At 39.9% G+C, this 20,350-nt stretch overlaps 1 protein-coding gene across 1 annotated transcript in view; it reads right to left on the bottom strand.

Annotated features, from left to right (window-relative positions):
• The window catches only part of LOC141007363 (putative transcription factor ovo-like protein 3), a 38,802-nt gene that overhangs the window by 3,069 nt on the left and 15,383 nt on the right, over positions 1–20,350 (bottom strand). The window contains exon 3 of the mRNA XM_073479719.1: positions 18,464–18,653. Coding sequence (XP_073335820.1) covers positions 18,464–18,653 — 190 coding nt within the window. The remainder of the gene's footprint in view (positions 1–18,463; positions 18,654–20,350) is intronic.

The raw sequence follows: 20,350 nt of genomic DNA, 5'->3' as shown, positions 1-20,350 counted from the left end.
GCAGACATGCCTGAACTGAGCTTATCCTATAACTTAACATAAAACAATGCTAAATTAAACCATGGACATTAGAGTGGGTAAATATAACATATAGGGCAGTTGATGTGAAATAGATGCTCGACTTCGAAACAAAGAAAGATAAGAAAGACGACAAAACTGTTGCTAGCAAAGAAGGAGTTGTGTCTCCTAAAGCTAACACTAGCCGAAGTGAGACAGGCATGGCAGCGGACAATGTGAATTCAACACTGTGCAAATTTGAGGATTCTCAATCCACGTTGCGCTCAGGGAAATTCATGAGTTAAAGAAGTCTCTCTCGGAGAAAATTGACAACTCCAAACTTCGATCAATGGAGTGAAGGCTACTTTGGATAACGTGCTAACGAGGGTAACAGAGGCTGAGAACCGTATCAGTGACACAGAGGACGCAGTAAGTGAGATTAAACAGCTGACAAAGCAGCTAAAAAGGGACAACGAATTCCTCAAAAGAAAAATCGTCCAGCTCGAAAATCACAGCAGAAGGAATAATGTTTGTGTTGTGGGACTAAAAGAAGGCACTGAGGGCATGGACCCTGTGAAATTCTTCACAGACTTGATACCGGCAGTTCTGGGGGCCGACGACTCAGACGCAACAGTGCCGCGGCTGGAGGTTGAAATCGAACGAGCACACAGGACCGTGATTACGGAGCCTAGACCAGGTTAGCCTCCTCGTCTCAGCCCCAGACCTGTTTTGATCCGTCTACTTCGGTTTCAAGATCGAGAAAAAATACTGGCCCTAGCCAAGAAGAGGGGGAATATCTGCTACAACAACATGAAAATTAGCTTCTTCCTCGATATGTGCCCGGAATTAGCCAAACGCCCTAAACAGCTCGTCCCTGCACTACAAGCGATTAAAGTGAGAAACATCGCCTGCTACTTCATCTATCCTGCACGCCTGAAGGTCCAGCCAGACGCCGGAGGAACCCGCTTTTTCGACAGTGCTCAGGGCCACTGCCCCTGAGACAAGTGAATTGGATTGACATTAGTCTCTAGCCCCCTGGCATTAGAGTGAACCGGACTGGTCCTTCTAACCAACTATGATTTCATTTTCATATTTTATTTGTCTCTTTTATTTTGGTTTTGTACCAGGGTGCCGGTGAGTACATCTATAAGTATAAAGGTATTTGATTAGTTAATAATTGAACATGTTATTACTTACAGTTCATTTTATTATTTTATTATAATCTATAATCATCCATCCATCTGGGCGGCCAGGGAATGTATCTCTATGGGCTGAAATGTCTTCCACAAGTGGGATATAATAGCATTTGTTTAAACACTTTTAGAAATGTTATGAGAGCTTGCAGGTTCAGTTCATGTCTGAGTTTAGGGAGGAAGGAAAGGCGAGCACCTTAGATTCTTCACACTAGGTTCACATTTGGTTGTCAGGATGGTAGACTGGCAATCGAGAAGAGTGGTGTATATGTTATATGTTTTTGTTTGTTTGTTTGTTTTTTGTTTGGTCAAATGTATCTTTATTTCTACCTATCAGAGAGAGAGACATCTTTTCTCCATAGTAGCATTGGTTGGTTACTTAGATAAAAGGGATAATAGTTCAGTTACTATTCAGTACAACTTAAGTTCATGTTCAAGTCCATTGAAATTTGTAACATTTAATGTCAAAGGATTGAATAGCCCTATCAAAAGAAAAAGAGTCTATACTTGCCTCAAAAAATTACAACCTGACATTGTTTACCTACAAGAAACACACCTAACAGACAGCGAGCATAAAAAGCTGAGAAGAGATTGGGTGGGTCAAGTTTTCTTTTCATCATTTAGTTCAAAGTCGAGAGGAACAACGATTTTGCTGCATAAAAATGTCCCCTTTGTTGCTACTAAAACTGTATCTGACCCTTCAGGTAGATATATAATGGTACAAGGGCAGATGTATTCAGAATCCTGGACCTTTATGAACATTTATGCACCTAATTTTGACGATCATGTATTTATGCAGGAGGTCTTTCTTCAGGTCTCCCAAGTGCCTGGGTTTCATTTGGTAGGAGGAGATTTAAACTTCTGTTTAGATACTGTGCTAGATGGATCTTCTGATAGACCCTGTCTTCTCACCAAATCAGCTAAAACCACGATTTCTTTCATGAGAGACTTAATCGATGTCTGGAGGCAGATGCATCCACAGGATAGAGGCTATTCATTGTATTCGCACCCTCACAACTGTCATACCCGTATAGATAATTTTTTGATTTCTAGTCAAATATTTCATAGAGTGATAGACATTGAATACCTTCCGAGACTGCTTAGTGCTGATCACTCTCCTTTGGTGCTGTCTGTATCCATTCCTGACAGGGTAACTGAAATGTACAGATGGAGGCTTAACCCTACACTTTTTAAACAACCCAAATTCTGCACTGTCATCAGAGAACAGATTGACTTTTTCACTTTAACAAATAGATCATCTGCTCCTAATATTTTCATTTTTTGGGACACATTAAAAGCCTTTCTGAGGGGCCAAATTATATCCTATACAAAAGGGTTAAAGAAGAAACACAGCGCTGAGCTTAATACTCTGGAACTACAAATTCATGCACTTGAGAAAACATACCAAAATGCCCCAAATAAGAACATATGCAGAGAATTGGTAAATCTGAAATTAAAATACGACACTATAAATACATATCAAGCAGAGAGGGCAATAACTAGGACCAAAAACAACAATTCTATGAACTTGGGGGAAAAAGCACATAAAGTGCTAGCATGGCAACTTAAAACTGAGGAAAGTAAACAAACAATTAATGCTATAGAAACACCATCCAAAGTTATAATTTATAATCCAACTGAAATTAATGAGGCCTTTAAAAAGTATTATATGGACCTTTATACATCACAATCTCATGGAGATTTATCTAAAATGGAGTCTTTCTTATCCTCCATTGACTTGCCATGTTTATCAGAGGAAGACAGGGAGAGTGTGGAGAAGCCCTTTTCTAGTGCTGAATTGTTGGACACTATTAAATCACTTCCTGTAAATAAATCACCTGGGGATGATGGCTTTCCATCTGAATTTTATAAAGAATTCCAAGACCTTCTTATACCACTGTTGATGGAGGTGCTCGAGCAAAGCAAGACGGACACCCGTATGTCCTGCTTTGCTCGAGCACCTCCAAGCTGTTATTACAGTTATCCACAAAAAAGGGAAAGATCCTCAAAAATGTTCCTCTTATAGACCAATCTCACTCCTCAACACAGATTATAAATTAGTTACTAAAATGATAGCTAAAAGATTAGAAATGTGTCTTCCCCTGCTTGTCAACCTGGATCAAACAGGGTTTATTATAAATAGACTGTCCACTAATAATTTAAGGTGTTTGTTTAACATAATACATCTTGCTGACAAAAATAAGATACCAAGTATGGCTGTCTCACTTGATGCCGAAAACGCTTTGGATACGGTTGAATGGTCGTATCTATTTTGCGTTCTGAAGAAATTTGGTTTCGGTGCTGGGTTTATTGATTTGATAAAATCTCTTTACAGATCCCCCCAGGCTAGGGTTATTTCAAACGGGATCACATCTGGCTCATTCTGGCTTTATAGAGGCAACAGACAGGAGGATCCAGCTAGCCCCGCCCTCTTTGTGCTTGCCATTGAGCCCCTGGCGGAGGCCATTAGAAGCAATCCTAATATATGTTTGACACGGGCCCTCCTCCTTCATGGCTCAATATTGAAAGGATAGAGATGAAAGAGGAGACACCAACAAATTTATTGTATAAATGGGATAAAAAAAACAATCAAAACTGCAACTGATTATCCTTTAATCATCCATTCAATCCAAGTTTGGTATAAACTCTTTAAGATAGAAGGATTTCTTTCTCCTAAAACTCCATTATGGGGAAATAGATTACTACCAATGATCCTTCAGAGTGGCAACTTTAGATCTTGGCAGGAGAAAGGTATTTGCCACCTAGAACACTGCTATCAAGACAAGTTTTATGTCTCTAGAACAGTTAAAAGAAAAGTACAGTTTGACAACTAATGATTTCCTTAGTTATCTCCAGTTATGTGACTTTATTAGAGCCAATCAAAAAGGAGATTGGAATTTACCTCCCACGTCTCCAGTTGAGCATCTGTGTCATGCTGGCCAACCATTATTTAGAACTATCTCAAGGGTGTATACAGCTCTTATGTCGACTTTATCAATACCAGATATGGAATGATTAAGGATTAAATGGGAGAAGGACCTGGGAATAACTACTGAGGAGCAGTTATGGAGGAACTTGTGCAGAGATGGGGTCACCTCTACTTTAAATGCTAGGTATAGGCTGATACAATTCAACTTCCTGCATCAGCTGTATATTACCCCACATAAATTACATAAATACAACTCCAATATATCACCTCTTTGTTTTAGATGTGGCACGGAGGAAGGAACATTCCTTCATTCTACCTGGCAGTGTTCTAAACTGCAGGGGTTTTGGCAGGGGGTTTGTGAAACTCTATCAAACATCCACGGGGTTACGTTTCCACTGGACCCTGAAATTTGTTTACTAGGGAACTTTACTAATTCCAATCTTGAGACAAATTATGCTAAGAAACTTACAGAAATCCTTTTGACAATTGCTAAGAAATGTATTGCAATAAAGTGGAAATCAGACGCCCCCCTTCCAATTAAAATGTGGCTTTGTGAAATCAATAGCTTGCCCGTAGAGAAAATAATTTATTGGATGCAGAAAAGAAGTACCACTTTTTTACAAAATATGGCAACCATTTTTAATTTATATGGAAAATCTACCAGCACACCAGGTTGACTAATTTCCCTGCATTCGAGATGGCTTGGCATGATGTATGAGCAGTGATGCTACCCTTTGTTTTTTTCTGTATCTTCGATTATTGCATAATGTATTTTATTTATTCATTTATTACTATTATTATTATTATTATTATTATTATTATTATTATTTTTTTTTTTTTTTTTTTTTTTTCCACTTTCTATTGTCCTGTCATTGTGAGTTCATTTCAGTAACTTTGTGCTTGAAAAAAAAATTTATATTCAAAAAAAAAAAAAAAAGAAGAAGTGGCAAAGCTAAAATGTCAAGATTAGTGGTGGGCCTATATGTTTTATTTTTTTGTTTCCCTCAGTGATTCACAGACGAACGTGAATATTGTATTGAACTCATGAGGATATGATGTTTTGCATGTTAGAGCTTCCACAATGAGAGCATAGTTGACTCTGATGACGAAGACACACCAGAGCGAAGGACATCATCCTGTCAGAGGATGACGGGAGGGCAACCAGCAGTGAGCACATGAGCAGGTCAGCATCTAAAGTAGAACATTGCTGGTGCTTTTTTTCCTGATAAACACCACCTACAACTATTTGTGTTTGTACAGTATATTGACCAGGCATATAACTTGGACACACAAGTGCCCTAATCAGAATCTCATTTTTTGCCAAGCAGTTTTTCACCATTTGAATTTGTGTTTTGGTACATAACAATAAACACAGTAAGTAGAGAAATGTAAAGAAAGATAAAGGGCTGGTACTTCAAAACAATGTTATATAAATTCGGACATCTGTACAGTTTTGTCCAGGAATGTCTAAAGTATTGACCATTTAAAATGTATATGTTTACAGTATGCTGTGGACAGTCGAGCTCTGTTCCATTAAAATATCTAATCATGTTGCTCATCTGTTGCTTTACAGGCCAGAATTCAAGGACTAGTGTGGAGTAATCACATCAAGTGCTGGAACTCTGCCTGACACCTATTTATTTGTCATTCTGTATTTACTCCTTGTTTTGCAGTATCTCTAACTTGTTTGAATAACGTCTTGAAAATGATAAACGCCTTTTCTTCACACTTCCAGCATAAACAACCATCCCATTACAGTTCTTTCCATTTTTTGGAACACATGTAAATAAATAACACTACAAAAATAGTAGACCTTTTATCATTTAGACAATATACAGTACAATTAGCATAAACAACTATATAGAGGAAGGACATCCAGAGGTTTCTTGACTAATTATAAACACAGATCAGTGTTGGCCAACAGATTAGGCTGTTGATGTCGGTGCTGTCTCAATCCTCTACTGTTTTGGCAGTGATTGTCCTGTAGAAAGAATAGCGCATACTATACTTATCTGACAGTAAATATAGCATTTCAAGGACCTTGAAATTATTTAATTCATTATAACACCACAACTTGAGTTGCATTTTATGCAGTGACAATGTTCTTGAAAACAACCAGAAATAGCCTCTGTTACATCAGAATTGTGCAATTTACAGTCATTTCATATTTACCAATTCTAGGTTTTGGGGGGTTAGCAAAATGTCACTTTCAGAGCAATTTACATAGTTTCACATTCTCATTATTTTTTTCTATGCATTTTGACAATAGTGTGTACAAGCTCTACTTGCTGGACTTTTTGTTGTACACCTTGGAGTACTTGGCCTAAGAGAAAGGAGTTCCATCATCTCTGCAAAAATTATAATACTTACAGAAAACTGGATAAGGATGGAGAACTAAATGTGTTTATGGGGCATAAAAATGTGATTGATTCTGTCAAAGACAACACAGGACTATTGCTATGTAAAAAAAAAAAGAATGTCTGGAGTTAGGTGGGTGATGGGATGCTTATGTGATGGGTGGCAAGCGATTATTTATAGGGATTGTCAGGTGCTTTCTGTGTTTCCCACATTCTACTGTGGTCAGCTGACAGTCAAATCATGAATTGAAATGCAAAGTCTATTTTCTTTTAAAAAATGTCTTACTAATATGCAATAGTCTCAAGCAGTAGGCTAACACGTGACTGCGAGGACCAGTACTTGAAGCATTTTCCTGGCACAGCTAATGAGTTGATGCCATTTATTTTTGTATTGTTTCCCTGCTAAGGAGCACATTCACGCACAGAAAGCAAACCAACTTCATATGAAAGAAGGACAAATGTATCTATGAAATGTATCCATCAAAGACACATATTACATGAATAACAGTGGTCTGATAAAGTCTGAGAGAGACTCTGCAGAAATAGTGGAAACATCAGGGCATGGTTCTGCTGTGAACTGACGCTTCAAGACTGGAAGTTGATGTGTCCCTCTCATAACTATAGGACACAGAAATAGGCAACATCAGCACATTTTTAAAACGTCTAGTTCAAAGGCTATATGAATGAATGTCATATAAATATCATCTAACAACAGCGGCTCACAAATACAATGCAAACTATACTCGCAGATATATGTAATCTTCCCAGGACCTCTGAACAGTGGACTTGGCCTTTCACACGTGTAGCACACAAGAATTAGTCGACCTCTCACACACAGCTCGTCTGGCTAATGCCCAAACAGCCCAGGGTAACAGTGCATGTGTGAACACTGCTATATGAATCAGATCCACAGTACGTGATGTTACACATAAATGTGTTTCATACAGCAGTAGTCTATCATAGCTAGCTTGCTAACGTTAGCTACAAGCTAACAATGCTAATGATGTTAGTATTGGGCTAATACATACGACAGCAACATAAGGAGCTAACGTTAGCTATGTTGACTATATAATGCAGGGTAATAATACATTCCCCCAACAAAACAAACTGGCTCATTACCTGTCCAACAGAGACACAGCTGCCGGGGACGGCCTTCACTGTGAGGAGGGCCGTCTCACTGGAGTGAGCAGTCCTGAAGCCTGACTGATTACGGTCAAGGAGGTCGTTTTGTGAAAGGTAGGAGGACAGTTAGTTGCAGATGGCACATTCCAGGGTTTTAGAGAGGAATGAAAGAAGAGATACAGGTCTGTAGTTTTGGATGTCAGCTGAGTCAAGGGTGGGTTTCTTTAGGAGTGGCTTTACTATAGCTGTCTTGAAAGGAGCTGGAATATGGCCTGAAGTGAGGGAGGAGTTGATCAGGGTGGTAAGGAAAGGCAAGATGTCGTGTGAGATGTTTTGGAGAAGAGAGGAGGGAATTGGGCCAAGGGAACAGGTCGTGGCACGGTTAGACGTCACTAGTGTGTGAACATCTTCAGGGGAGAGAGGGCTGAAGCAGGTAAGGCTGTCATAGGTGAGGGTTGGAGGAGGTGCTTTCTGGAAGGGCATAGGAGTAAATGAGGAGCTGATGTCTTTTACTTTCTTGGTAAAGTAAGTTGCAAAGTCATCAGCAGTGAGGGAGGGGGAGGGGTGAGGAGCGAAGAGAATATGGAGAATAGTTTCCTGGGGTTGGAGGCAGAGGAGTTGATTTTTGACAGGTAGAAGGCAGATTTGGCTGCTGAAACAGTTGATGGGAAGTCAGAGAGAAGGTGGTGGTAGTGAGCAAGGTCATCAGGATGATGTGATTTTTTTCCATTTTCTCTGTGCTGCTCATAACACCGATCTGTTGGTTCGCAGCAATTTAGACAGCCAGGGAGGGGGGGAGGTGATCGTGCTGGTCGGGAGGTGAGGGGACAGAGAGCGTTTAAAGAAGAGGAGGGAGGATAACAGAGTGGAGGAGGCTTCCTCGGTGGACAGTAGAGAGAATTGTTCTGTGGATGGTAGTGAGGAGAGAGTGGAGGGAGAGAGGGATTTCAGGTTGATTTTTAGGTGACTGTGCAAGGGGTGAGGAAAGCAGTGGACTTCAAGGGGAGAGAGAAAGCGACAAAGTGGTGGTCGGACACGGTGAGCGAGGGGCATTGGCACCCTCCCTTTGTGTTCTGTCTTGAAAATAATAAATATTAACAAAATAAAGAAACAGATAAACAATTACATGTTTCTCACGTGTGGGGCTGAGTCACGTGATGTGTGGTCATTGGCTGTGCACCTCAGAAGGTCAGATAGGTGTCACATCAAGTGACAGACAGGTTATGTTTTTTTATTTTGTGAGATGAAACGGCCGTCAAAGCCCTCGGGTGCACGATACCGAAAGAGAAGAAAAGAGAAGAAGAAGAAGAAGTCTCAATATAAAGGTAACATTATGTCATCTTTTTTTAAATGTTGTTTTGTGTGAAGACGTTTCATTTGTATTAGCTTGCTAGCTATTTTGAAATAAAGCAACGCTGGCTTAACACGCTAGATAATGACACTGATAGCTACTAAGAAGGATAAATGAATCATGAATCAAAGTAGAGGCCTACCCGTCCTGATGCACACACTGTGTTGTTTATTGTGAAATAATAGTGAATCTTTTATTATAAGGTAATTATAAATGTTATGCTCCTCCACCTAATCAACTGCAGCCTGCATTAAAAAAAAAACAAAACTCTAAATTACGCATCGTTATCCATAAGGCCCCGTCATCCGCAAATAACACTTTCCCTATCCCTCTATCACTCTGCTCAAACACATCATTAATCGTAATATTATACAACACTGGACTGCGGACACTACCCTGTTCTCTACTTGATGAACTTTAGAATACTCTGTCCCTACCCTTACCTCTATTGTCCTTCCAAATAGAAAATCCAATACCCAGTTATTTAACCTGCTACCAACTCCTAACTTGTCATATCCTTTTTCAATATCAAAAAATACAGCTACAACTATTTCTTTGTTGGCTTGAGCTTTCTCTAAGCATAAGATGGGGTCCATTGTATTTCTTCCTTTTCAAAATGCGCTCTGAAAAGGAGAGAAAAGTTCTTTGCTTTCGAGATAATATGTTATTCTTTCAGGTATCATTCGTCTATAGTTTTTCCTAATTGTGAGGTAAGTGCTATTGGTCTATAACTTGAAGGATCTGATGGGTTGTTACCGGGTTTTAAGATAGGCACAATGATTGATTGTTTCCAATCCTGTGTTCCAAATTTTATTGAATAAGGCTTATACTGTAAGGAGTGAATTGTCTTCCATGTGAGCTAACATTGTTGTTTATTGTTGTGAATCTAAAAATTGCCCCCTTTAATTCTGTCAAACTTATAGCGGTTTGATCAAATTTAAAGCAATTATCCACATCAAACCCCACAAAGGACACATGCTCAAAACACACATACCCCTGAATGCATTTCTTAAACATAGAACACAGTGGTAAACAACCGCAGAGCAGGTGAATAAAACACACAATTTCAGTAAATTCAACCCCACCACCAATTCAAGTTCAAAAATAGTTATATTCGACAAACAAAAGGAAAAAATCTAAGTTAGGTTCAGGTCAGTCCACACAAAAATACTCCACTTCGGATTTCCCGGTAATCTAGTCAGTTCACTCCAGTTCAGTTCATTCATAAATAAAAATTACTCCGCTTCGGGATTTCCCAGCAATTACTGTCATTTCACTTCAGTTCAGTTCATTCATAAACAAAAAAGAAACCAAGAAGACAAAAAAGAAAGACACAAATAAAACAAAACAAGGGATAACCAGGCTTCCGCTGACTCACGGGTACCAATGGTTTGCTTTTAGTCAGGTCTCCAGAGACTGTTTTCATTCATTAATTAATCCATTCATGATCAAACATGAGGATTTTTTACGGTGCAAAATGCCTGGGGCAGGCTGACGGAGTGGAGGACTCGGTTTATTTCCTTTCCTACTGCACTTCGTGGCTCAAACAAAAGTAAAACATAAGGGCCGTACCGGGAAGCAGGTGAATCGGAGCCAGATCAGATCAGATTGACAGGGCTAGTGGGTATGTGGAGGTGAGTGAAAAGGAACGTAGATAATATTTCTTTTTTTATAAGCAATGTAATTTTAGACAATCACCACAAACTGAATGGCAGATCTAAGCATTTTGTTGTTCTGTTCTGTTCTTTACTTACATTCACACCTGGGTTCTCCAAAAGAGTGTTGTACCTACACAGCCTGGCATTAGCTAAATGGACTTGAATTTCTATAGTGCTTTTCCAGTATACTGACTGCTCAAAGCTCAAAGCACATTACAATACTTGTCACATTTACCCATTCACACACTAAGGCAAAGGCTGCCATGCAAGTTGCCAACTGCTCATCAGGAGCAATTGGGGGTCAGTATCTTGCTTAAGGACACTTCGACATGCACTTGGGGGATCCAGGGATTCGAACCAGCGACCTTCCAATTACTAGACGACCTGCTCTGCCTCCTGAGCTACAGCCGCCCCATTGGCTGACAAATTTGATGAGCTATGAATCTTCACCAACGTTTCTGCCAGGAATTCTGCCTTTTCTTTATAGATGATTGCTACCTTCTTATTGCTTGTTAATACTGGGATTGCTATGTTCCTTTTAATTCCACTCATCCTTCTGATCATTCCCCATATGTCTGACAATTGTGTCTCTCTCTCTCTCTATAGTATTGCAGTATTGTCTCCAAAAAGTCAGTTTAGCTTTTCTTATAACTTTCCTAACTGCTGCCTGTGATCTTTTGTATTCAATTACATTGTCTGATGAATAGTGCTTTATTAACTGTCTAAAAGCCCTGTTCCTTCTTTTAATAGCATCCCTATAATTCCCATCCCACCATGGTATACTTTTTTTCCTTCTGCATCCTACACCTTTTGGTAGTCAACCCTTTATTGAACTCATGCCCATCTACTCACACCTTCTCCAACTAAATTTGTGGAAGAAAAAAATCCCAATTAGCTTTGTCTAATTTCCATATTGGTATCCTTATTACTATTATTATTATCCTCTTGCTGCACTTCTACTCCCACCTTAGTTCTAATTGGATAATGATCACTACCCACTGGTGACTTATTAAACACCTCCCATGATGTGATGCCTTCAATTCCATTTGAGTCAAGTCGATTGCACTTTCTGTGTTTTGTGTATTATTAAACCTGGTGCCTCTTCCATAAATCACACACACTAGACCCCTATCCGCTATGAATTCTTCTATAATTAAGCCATTCTATCACACCCCCATAATGTGCTATGCCTACTGAATTCCCCACGCCACACCTCTTTACCCTGTGTTTGCCAACCCACAATCTCTAACATGTCAGTTCTAAATCTATTACATGGATTATAATAGCTGTCTATTTTAATTCATCTTTCCCTGTCCAGATTTTGATAACTATAGACTTGTGGTTATAGACATGTTTTTTTCCCTTATTTACAAATCTTAAACCTCATCCCATCCCACACAAATGTTGCTACACCCCCACCTCTTCCAGTTTCCCTATTATTCCTAATTGCTGTATAACCCTGAATCACAAAATCCCACTGTGGTCTCAACCAAGTCTCTTGTATTCGTATTAAGTTTATCTTGTAATTCTGATACATATTTTTTGAATTCCAGTAGCTATAACGCTCCTTGCATTCCACTGTAGGATAACTAATCCCATGAGGAACCACCACCCCATGATTGTGGCTGTGAGCTGGATGTCCCTCCACTAAACGTTTCCTCAACTGCTTCCCACCCTACTCTCTTGGCTGCTTCTGCATAGGTAATCCCTTGGGAAACGCTCTCTTACTGACCCCACAGTCTCGGTAAGTGGCACTATGTTGGCAGCGCTCAGTTTCTTCCGAATATGATCCTGTTTTTTTTGTTGTCTAGATTTTTTATGGTTTTTTGACCGTTTTCCTTCCTCACAGTACTCCAACCTTCATCCTTCCCACTACCCATTTCCATTCCTCCAACTTCACCTCCTGATCCATCACTTCCCTCTGCCATCTCTTGTCCATCCATAGCCTGGTCGTGGCACCACCACCATATCATCTTTTTCTGAATTAATGAATAAATAAATGTTAAATGAATATTTAAGATAATAAATGAATAGTCTAAATAACTTTTCTACACTTGATTTAATAGGTTAACAATACTTTGTTCGTCTGCAAATAAGACCTCCACTTATGTTGCTAATTTTCTTTGAGGAACTTACATGGAAATTTGTGCAAGGCTATAAAGTATGCGCATTAATTATTAAATGTATGCATTAAATTTTGCTCTCATTTTGACAGGCCATGACATAAATCTAGTGAAGATTCTTACTAGAAGATTCTCACAAAGATTACGGATTGTCAGGTCTTTTCGGTAGACCTTAAAGTTAGTGATCCCAGACTCTTAGCTCTTTCTTACCATGGCAGAATTCAATGTGGCCTCTGGTGTCCTTAGAGATACCATTTGCGGAGCGTATTCTTGATGCAGGGAGGAGCTCTCCCTTCTATGAATATCACAAATCCTTTTATCGGCATAAAACCCTAGTCGGCTCCATTTGTTGTTCCCACTGTTCTTCCCTCTGTTCAAGAACTGCACTGCTAGAACTGTCCGCCTCGAAATATCAGCCTCAGCCAAAAATCCAGTGTTTAACTCTGTAAGCCATCCTCTAAAGTGTCGGGTACATTTTCCCTCAGGATATAAGTCTCCTATCTACAATAATTCCAATAAGAATATTTGTACATTTCCTAATTGTAAATGCATGCATGTGTGTAGTTGGTGTGCAGATAAACATACAGCATCATCTGGCTCCAGCGAATGTTCCAGCTCCCTCCAAAGCTCTCTCAATTCTCCTTGATAGATACTTTGTTAATTACCTTATAACGGGCATGGTTCAGGGATTCCTAGCAGGTCTGTGCTGGCTCCCAAAAGTGACCCGTGTCTGTAAAAAACCTTCAGTCAGCCCATAAGTAGACAGAGCCAGAAGTAGTGGACGTGGTCTTATCCAAAGAGCTTTAAAAAGGCTACATGGTTGGTCCGTCGTCAAATCCCCTTCTCCATCTTCAGAGTAAGCCCTATAGTTGTCGCTACCAGGGAATATTTAAACACAAGCGTCTCATTATTGATCTCTCAGCTCCTCACAACCCTTCCATTTTCTCATGGAGCCTTTTCCTTGTACTATGCTTCTGTAGATTATGCTGTCCAGATGATTAAGTCGGCCAGGGGAAAAGAAGACATTACAGACGCCTTCAAAGTCATACCACTTCACCCCTCACAGTGGCATTTTTTCTGCATTATATGTTATATGTTCAAAGTTCTATTTCTCTGTTAAATTGACCTTTGGTTGCCATAGCAGCCTGAGCATTTTTGACACCTTGTCAAAAGTGTTATGCTGGATTCTTAATAACACCTGCAACTCCCCTTTGTCTTGAATCTTTTGGATGACTTTTGGTAGTCGTCTTTCCGTCTGCTCCACCAGCCCACAGCATCTCCACAGTCAAAAGCCTCTTCCATGAGTTAGGTGTACCTCTTTCAGAAGAGAAAACTGTGGGCCCTTCCACTTGTTTGGAGTTCCTTGGCATAATCCTCTATAGTATACTTATACAAACTTCACTGCCACAAGACAGGCTATCCCGCATTCTGATGCAGCTATCAAATCCTTGTCTACTGCTGCCATTCTCTCATAAACCTCACCTCTCTCTTAAAGAGATCTTTTGTCTGTTAAGCCACCTCAATTTATCCATGTGCATCATCCTCTCACGGTTGTCTGTTTCATGCTTGCATTAGCTAATTCTGTTCAAAATCTAAAAGATACTGTGGTTTTAGATGAAGGCTGTCGCTCAGATCTGCAGTTCTGGTCCCCACTTTGTGATGAATAGAATGGTATTTCTTTCTTTTATAATGACTTTGTGGAATTTTCGAATTCTCTCCATTTCTTCACTGATGCAGCCCCATCTGCTGGTTTTGGGGGATTCTATAATTAAGATCGGTTTGCAGATGTCTGGCCAGCTGCAATTCAGTCCCTTGACAATTCCAAATCCACTGCTTTGCATGAGCTTCATCCAATCGTCATCACTTGCTTACTGTGGGGTAGCCAGTGGACCAGGAAACAAATCAAGGGGGTATGTAAAATACCTTAGCTTAGCTACATTAGCTTTCATATATATTTACCCATCATTAGCATCATCAGCTTGTAGTTAACTTTAGCTAGCTAGCTATGATAGACTACTGCCGTATGAAGCGTATCCACATGTCACGTTACTGTTTACACGTACTCTGGATCTAATCCATATAGCAGTGTTCACATATGCACTGCTACCCTGGGTTGTTTGGACATTAGTCAGATGAGCTGTATGTGAGAGGTGGACTAATTCTTGTGGGCTACATGTTTGAAAGGTCAAGTCCACTGTTCAGAGGTCCTGGGAAGATTACATATATCTGTGAATATAGTTTGCATTGTATTTGTAAGCAGATGTTGTTAGATGGTATTTATGTGGCGTTCATTCATACAGTCTTTGAACTAGACATTTTACAAATGTGCTGATGTTGCCTATTTCTGTGTCCTATAGTTATGAGAGGGACGCATCAACTTCCAGTCTTCGAAGCATATTCATGACAGAACCATGCTCTGATGTTGCCACTATTTCTGCAGAGTCTCTCTGACATATGAGTGTAACTTGATGCTGATAGCAACATCAGATCGGACCACTGTTATTCATGTAATATGTATTTCTGATGGATACATTTCACAAACGCATGTGTCCTTTCATATCAAGTTGGTTTGCTTTATGTGCATGAATGTGCTCCTTAGCAGGGATACAGTATTTTTTAAAGAAAATAGACTTTGCATTTGAATTCATGATCTGGCTGTCAACTGACCACAGTAGAATGTGGGAAACACAGAATGCACCTAACAATCCCATCACCCACTTAACCTCAGACTTCTATTTTTCCTTTTTTTTTTTTTTTTTTTACATAGTAACAGTCCTGTGTTGTCTTTGAGAGAATCAATAACATGTTTATGCCCCATAAACACATTCAGATGTAACTTTATGTCCTGTCGAAACATTTAGTTCGCCATCCTTATCCAGTTTTCTGTAAGTATTATAATTTTTGCAGAGATGATGGAACTCCTTTCTCTTAGGCCAAGTACTCCAAGGTGTACAACAAAAAGTCCAGCAAGTAGAGCTTGTACACACTACTGTCAAAATGCATAGAAAAAATAATGAGAATGTGAAACTATGTAAATTACTCTAAAAGTGACATTTTGCTAACCCCCCAAAACCTAGAATTGGTAAATATGAAATGACTGTAAATGGCACAATTCTGATGTAACAGAGGCTATTTCTGGTCGTTTTCAGGAATATTTGTCACTGCATAAAATGCAACTCAAGTTGTGGAGTTATAATAAATTAAATAATTTCAAGGTCCTTGAAAAGCTGTATTTACTGTCAGATAAGTAATTGTGCTATTCTTTCTACAGGACAATCACTGCCAAGGATTAGAGTAGAGGATTGCGTCATCAGCATCCTAACCTGTTGGCCAACACTGATCTGTGTTTATAATCAATCAAGAAACCTCTGGATGTCCTTCCTATATAGTTGTTTATGCTAATCGTACTGTATATTGTCTAAATGATAAAAGGTCTACTATTTTTGTAGTGTTATTTATTTACATGTATTCCAAAAAATGGAATAAACAAGAGTCTTGCCTAATTCAGTTGTTATTATTAGTGCATCACGTAAAGTGAAAGAACTGTAATGGGATGGTTGTTTATGCTGGAAGTGTGAAGAAAAGGCGTTTATCATTTTCAAGATGTTATTAAAACAAGTTAGAGATAAAACAAGGAGTAAATACAGGACAAATAAATAGGTGTCAGGCAGAGTTCCAGCACTTGATGTGATTACTCCACACTAGTCCTTGAATTCTGGCCTGTAAAGCAACAGATGAGCAACATGGTTAGATATTTTAATGGAACAGAGCTCGACTGTCCTCAGCATACTGTGAACATCTACACTTTCAATGGTCAATACTTTAGACATTCCTGGACAAAACTGTACAGATGTCCCAGTTTATATAACATTGTTTTGAAGTATTAGCCCTTTATCCTTCTTTACATTTTTCTACTTACTGTGTTTATTGTTATGCACCAAAACACAAATTCAAATGGTGAAAAAATACTTGGCAACTTGTGTGTCCAAGTAACATGCCTGGACAACTGTACAAACATAAATAGTTGTAGGTGGTATTTATCAGGAAAAAAAGCACCAGTAATGTTCTACTTTAGATGCTGACCTGCTCATATGCAATCCTTTAAGCTTGACATATCTGCTCCTTGACCTGTCGCCCTCCCACGTCCACAGCCTCTGCCTCCACTTCCTCGGACACTGCTGGTTGCCCTCCTGTCGTCCTCTCTGACCTGATGATGTGCTCCATTCTGGGGTGTCCTTGTCATCAGAGTCAACAATGCTCTCATCATGGAAGCTTTAACATGCAAAACATTGTATTATCATGAGTCCAATACAATATTCATGTTCGTCTGTGAATCACTGAGGGAAAAACATGTACTAAGCCCACCACTAATCTTGATGTTTTAGCTTTGCCATTTCTAATGTTACCATAGCCAGCTGTTGCTAGATAACCAGCAATGAGTTACAACATCAAAATACACTTTCAAAACAATGTCTGAATGCTAACAAAGCTAGCTTGACAGCTATCAGTGCTAGCAATGGCTATGTTGGTTGTTTACGTTCAATATGATAATAATAGGTGTTTACTTACAGGTGAATGAGACATGAGGTAGTTACTTGTTGTTAGATGTTGTAATGAAAACGATGCACTGGTACTCTTCTTCCCACTGCTTGTGAGGACTCGGACTCCGCTGGCAGTATTAAGGTCTGCTTATGGTTCTGCGTCGATTGTGCGCCTAGGCGTCGGCGAACATGATCGCCGTGATTTTTCATTTATAGTAGTGCGGCGGTGTCTATGCATCGCGTGGTAATTCACCGCCACAACGCTAGGGGGCGCTGAGTAACGAAACCGCATGAATTCGTACCTGGAGTGTTTACTTTCCGGTTACGCCAGAAGCGGGGAGTGAACACGCCTGGTCTCTGGTAAACAGTACATTGAACAATGGCGACTGAGCGAGAGAGGATACTTTTGGAGCTGGAGCTGATCGATATTGAAGAACAAATGCTTCTAGTGCAAATGTTAAATACCAAACGAAGGAGAAGACGTGTGAGGAGGTGGTCTGTACGTCCTTTGAACGCTGCGACCCGGAAATGATGTAACGCGGACCAATCACAGCCCTCGAGGTTCGCGTCGCATGTCCCTGCTGTCTGCGCCGTTTCGACGCGTAGTTAGGATTTTTGGGAGGCGCGCGTCAAGCGACGCAGATGTTCGGCGTAGGGGTCTGTGTCGACGGCGTAGCTACGGCGTAGGTACGCCGTCGACCTGACGCAGAACCATAAATCCCGCTTTAGGCAGTTGTGGGACAGTGTGCCATCATGGTTTGGGGGGAGCGGCTTTGGAGAGAGGCCTGAGTGCAGGGGGCGGGGTTTACTGGCTGGATACTTTCAAAATCAACCTGGGCTTGACGGTTTTTCCAACTTTCCAACCCCAACTTTAAGTACTGATTAAATACAATTTTAAGGCACTTGAACTTTGCTAGAGTTTAATTCTGTTATACCCAACAGTTATTACATATTAGAGGCATATTACTCACTCTAATCAATAATGGAAAAATTAAATAATTTAAGACAGATGAGTAATATTTCTCAACGAGCACTTTTATTTTAAGAATGACTTGCTGCTAAAATGTCTTTACTTTTGCTTCAGTAATAATTTTTCTAATGCACATTTTGTGTGTGTGTGTGTGTGTGTGTGTGTGTGTGTGTGTGTGTGTGTGTGTGAGAACGAGAGAGAGAGAGAGAGAGAGTTGCTGACCTGTGTGTGTTCGCATATGCCTCTTCAGGTCAAAGGTATCATTGAAACCTTTGCCACAGAAGCGACAAGGATGTCTCTTCACCAGGCTGTGGCACTTCAGGTGGCGAGTCAACATGCGCTGCAGAGGGAATATCTTGTGGCACACAGAGCACACAAAGTTGCCTGGGCAGGGGGAAGTACGGGGTCGGGGCTAGTATGGGAGAGATAAGTTTACAAACCTGGTTAAATAACATGACAATATGACACCACTGATCAGCATCATTTTCACAGTAAAAAGTGCCAAGCATTCCATGGAAGCCCAGTAATCATATTAAATTATATTTGATCATTAGACCTTGCTGATTAGGTAATCAGGCTGTGCCATCAGACTGAGCTCTCTGCAATATTCTGTAGCCCTGACCTAACATACCTTTAAGCTGCCTTTAATTAATGCACTCACTCAAGCAAAGATATACTTGATGGCTTGAGTAAGCCTTATATCAGCTGACCTAGCCTTATATCAATTTGAATTTCTGCCACCGTGTAATGGTTCAGGCAATTGGGGTTGGGTCCACAAAACCAAAAAGGCTCAACAGTGTTTTATAGCATCCCAGAGCAAGACTCCTCTTCATGTACATGCACACACTCAAAACAACCCTCCATAGAAAGATGGTCTTCTTCTTCTTTTTAATGGTGACTTGCAACCAGGTGGAGCATTATTGCCACTAACTGTCCAGTGTTTTGTAGACAGATGAAGACATGCTTTAAAACCAACTTTCCCAAGCTGTTGTTGTCAAAGATTGTTTTAAGGTGAATGTGTTTAATCCCTTTACATTCCAGTTCGTCTCTTAACAAATGTCTTTCATTTGCATTGTTAGGGCAGATAAAAATGACATGATCCAGTTTCCATTTGATTGCAGACATCACATGTTCCGCTTGCAATTAGTTACAGGGAAGAATGTGTCCCAGTCTACTTCTGCTCATCAGGCACTCTTCTTTGCTATTTCTGCCCAGTGGCCTTCCCTCTCCGATTTGTTGTCTGATACAGATGCTTTCCTTTATTGTCCTTATCCTATAGCCTCTGCCACTGCATCTTAATTTTGCTCCATATGAAAGCTTTAGTTTCTGCCTTGCTTATTGGTATTGGCAACTCTACTTGATATGTAGTCAGTCCAGTTTTTGCAAGATGATCCACAGTTTAATTTCCTTTGATGCATACATGAGCTGATACCCATAAGAACTGGATATCAATTCCCAGCCTGATAATTCTTTACAGTGTCAGCAAAATATCATAGAGAATATCCTGTCTGCAGGTGGTATTTTTGAGACTAACCAGGGTTGCACCAGCTTGGCTATCATTGTCCAGAATATACTGTCTTTCCCAGGAGCTGTCATTTTACATTTACTAAGGGCCCTTCTGAACTCGTGAAAAGTAAAAGGTGTATCTAAAGTACTCTGAGTTGCATTCCTTTCCTCATATACTCAATGTCTGTCAAATGTTTGACGTCTTCTTGCCTTCATCTGTTAAATTGTCTGAAATGTGAAAGTTCTTTGCTAACATTTCTGCCTTGTCCATATTCTCACAAGGAATTTCTTCCCCTTTTTTAATACTGGGAGATTCATATCCTGTTGAATACCCCCCTTCTTTATCTAGTGGTGTTGTTCTTCTAATCCTTGTACAAACCTCTCCAATTTGACCTTTTTGCTCTTTTAGTTGTTTTCCTTACTATTGCTTAAGCCTTTTGATAATTGCTTCAGAGCATTCTTCATTCCACCGTGGTACCTTAATCTTTCGTATCTAAACTTTATTTTTCTTGCGCTTTTTCCCATCACCTGGGATTCTCCCGCTTTCGTATATTTCCTCTGTTTTTGCTGACATGACTATCTTGTGAAACTCTTATTATTCCC

The sequence above is a fragment of the Pagrus major genome, chromosome 13 (genome assembly GCF_040436345.1).
Source record: "Pagrus major chromosome 13, Pma_NU_1.0".
NCBI classification, from domain to species: Eukaryota; Metazoa; Chordata; class Actinopteri; order Spariformes; family Sparidae; genus Pagrus; species Pagrus major.
This window is presented reverse-complemented; position numbering and strand designations above follow the sequence as displayed.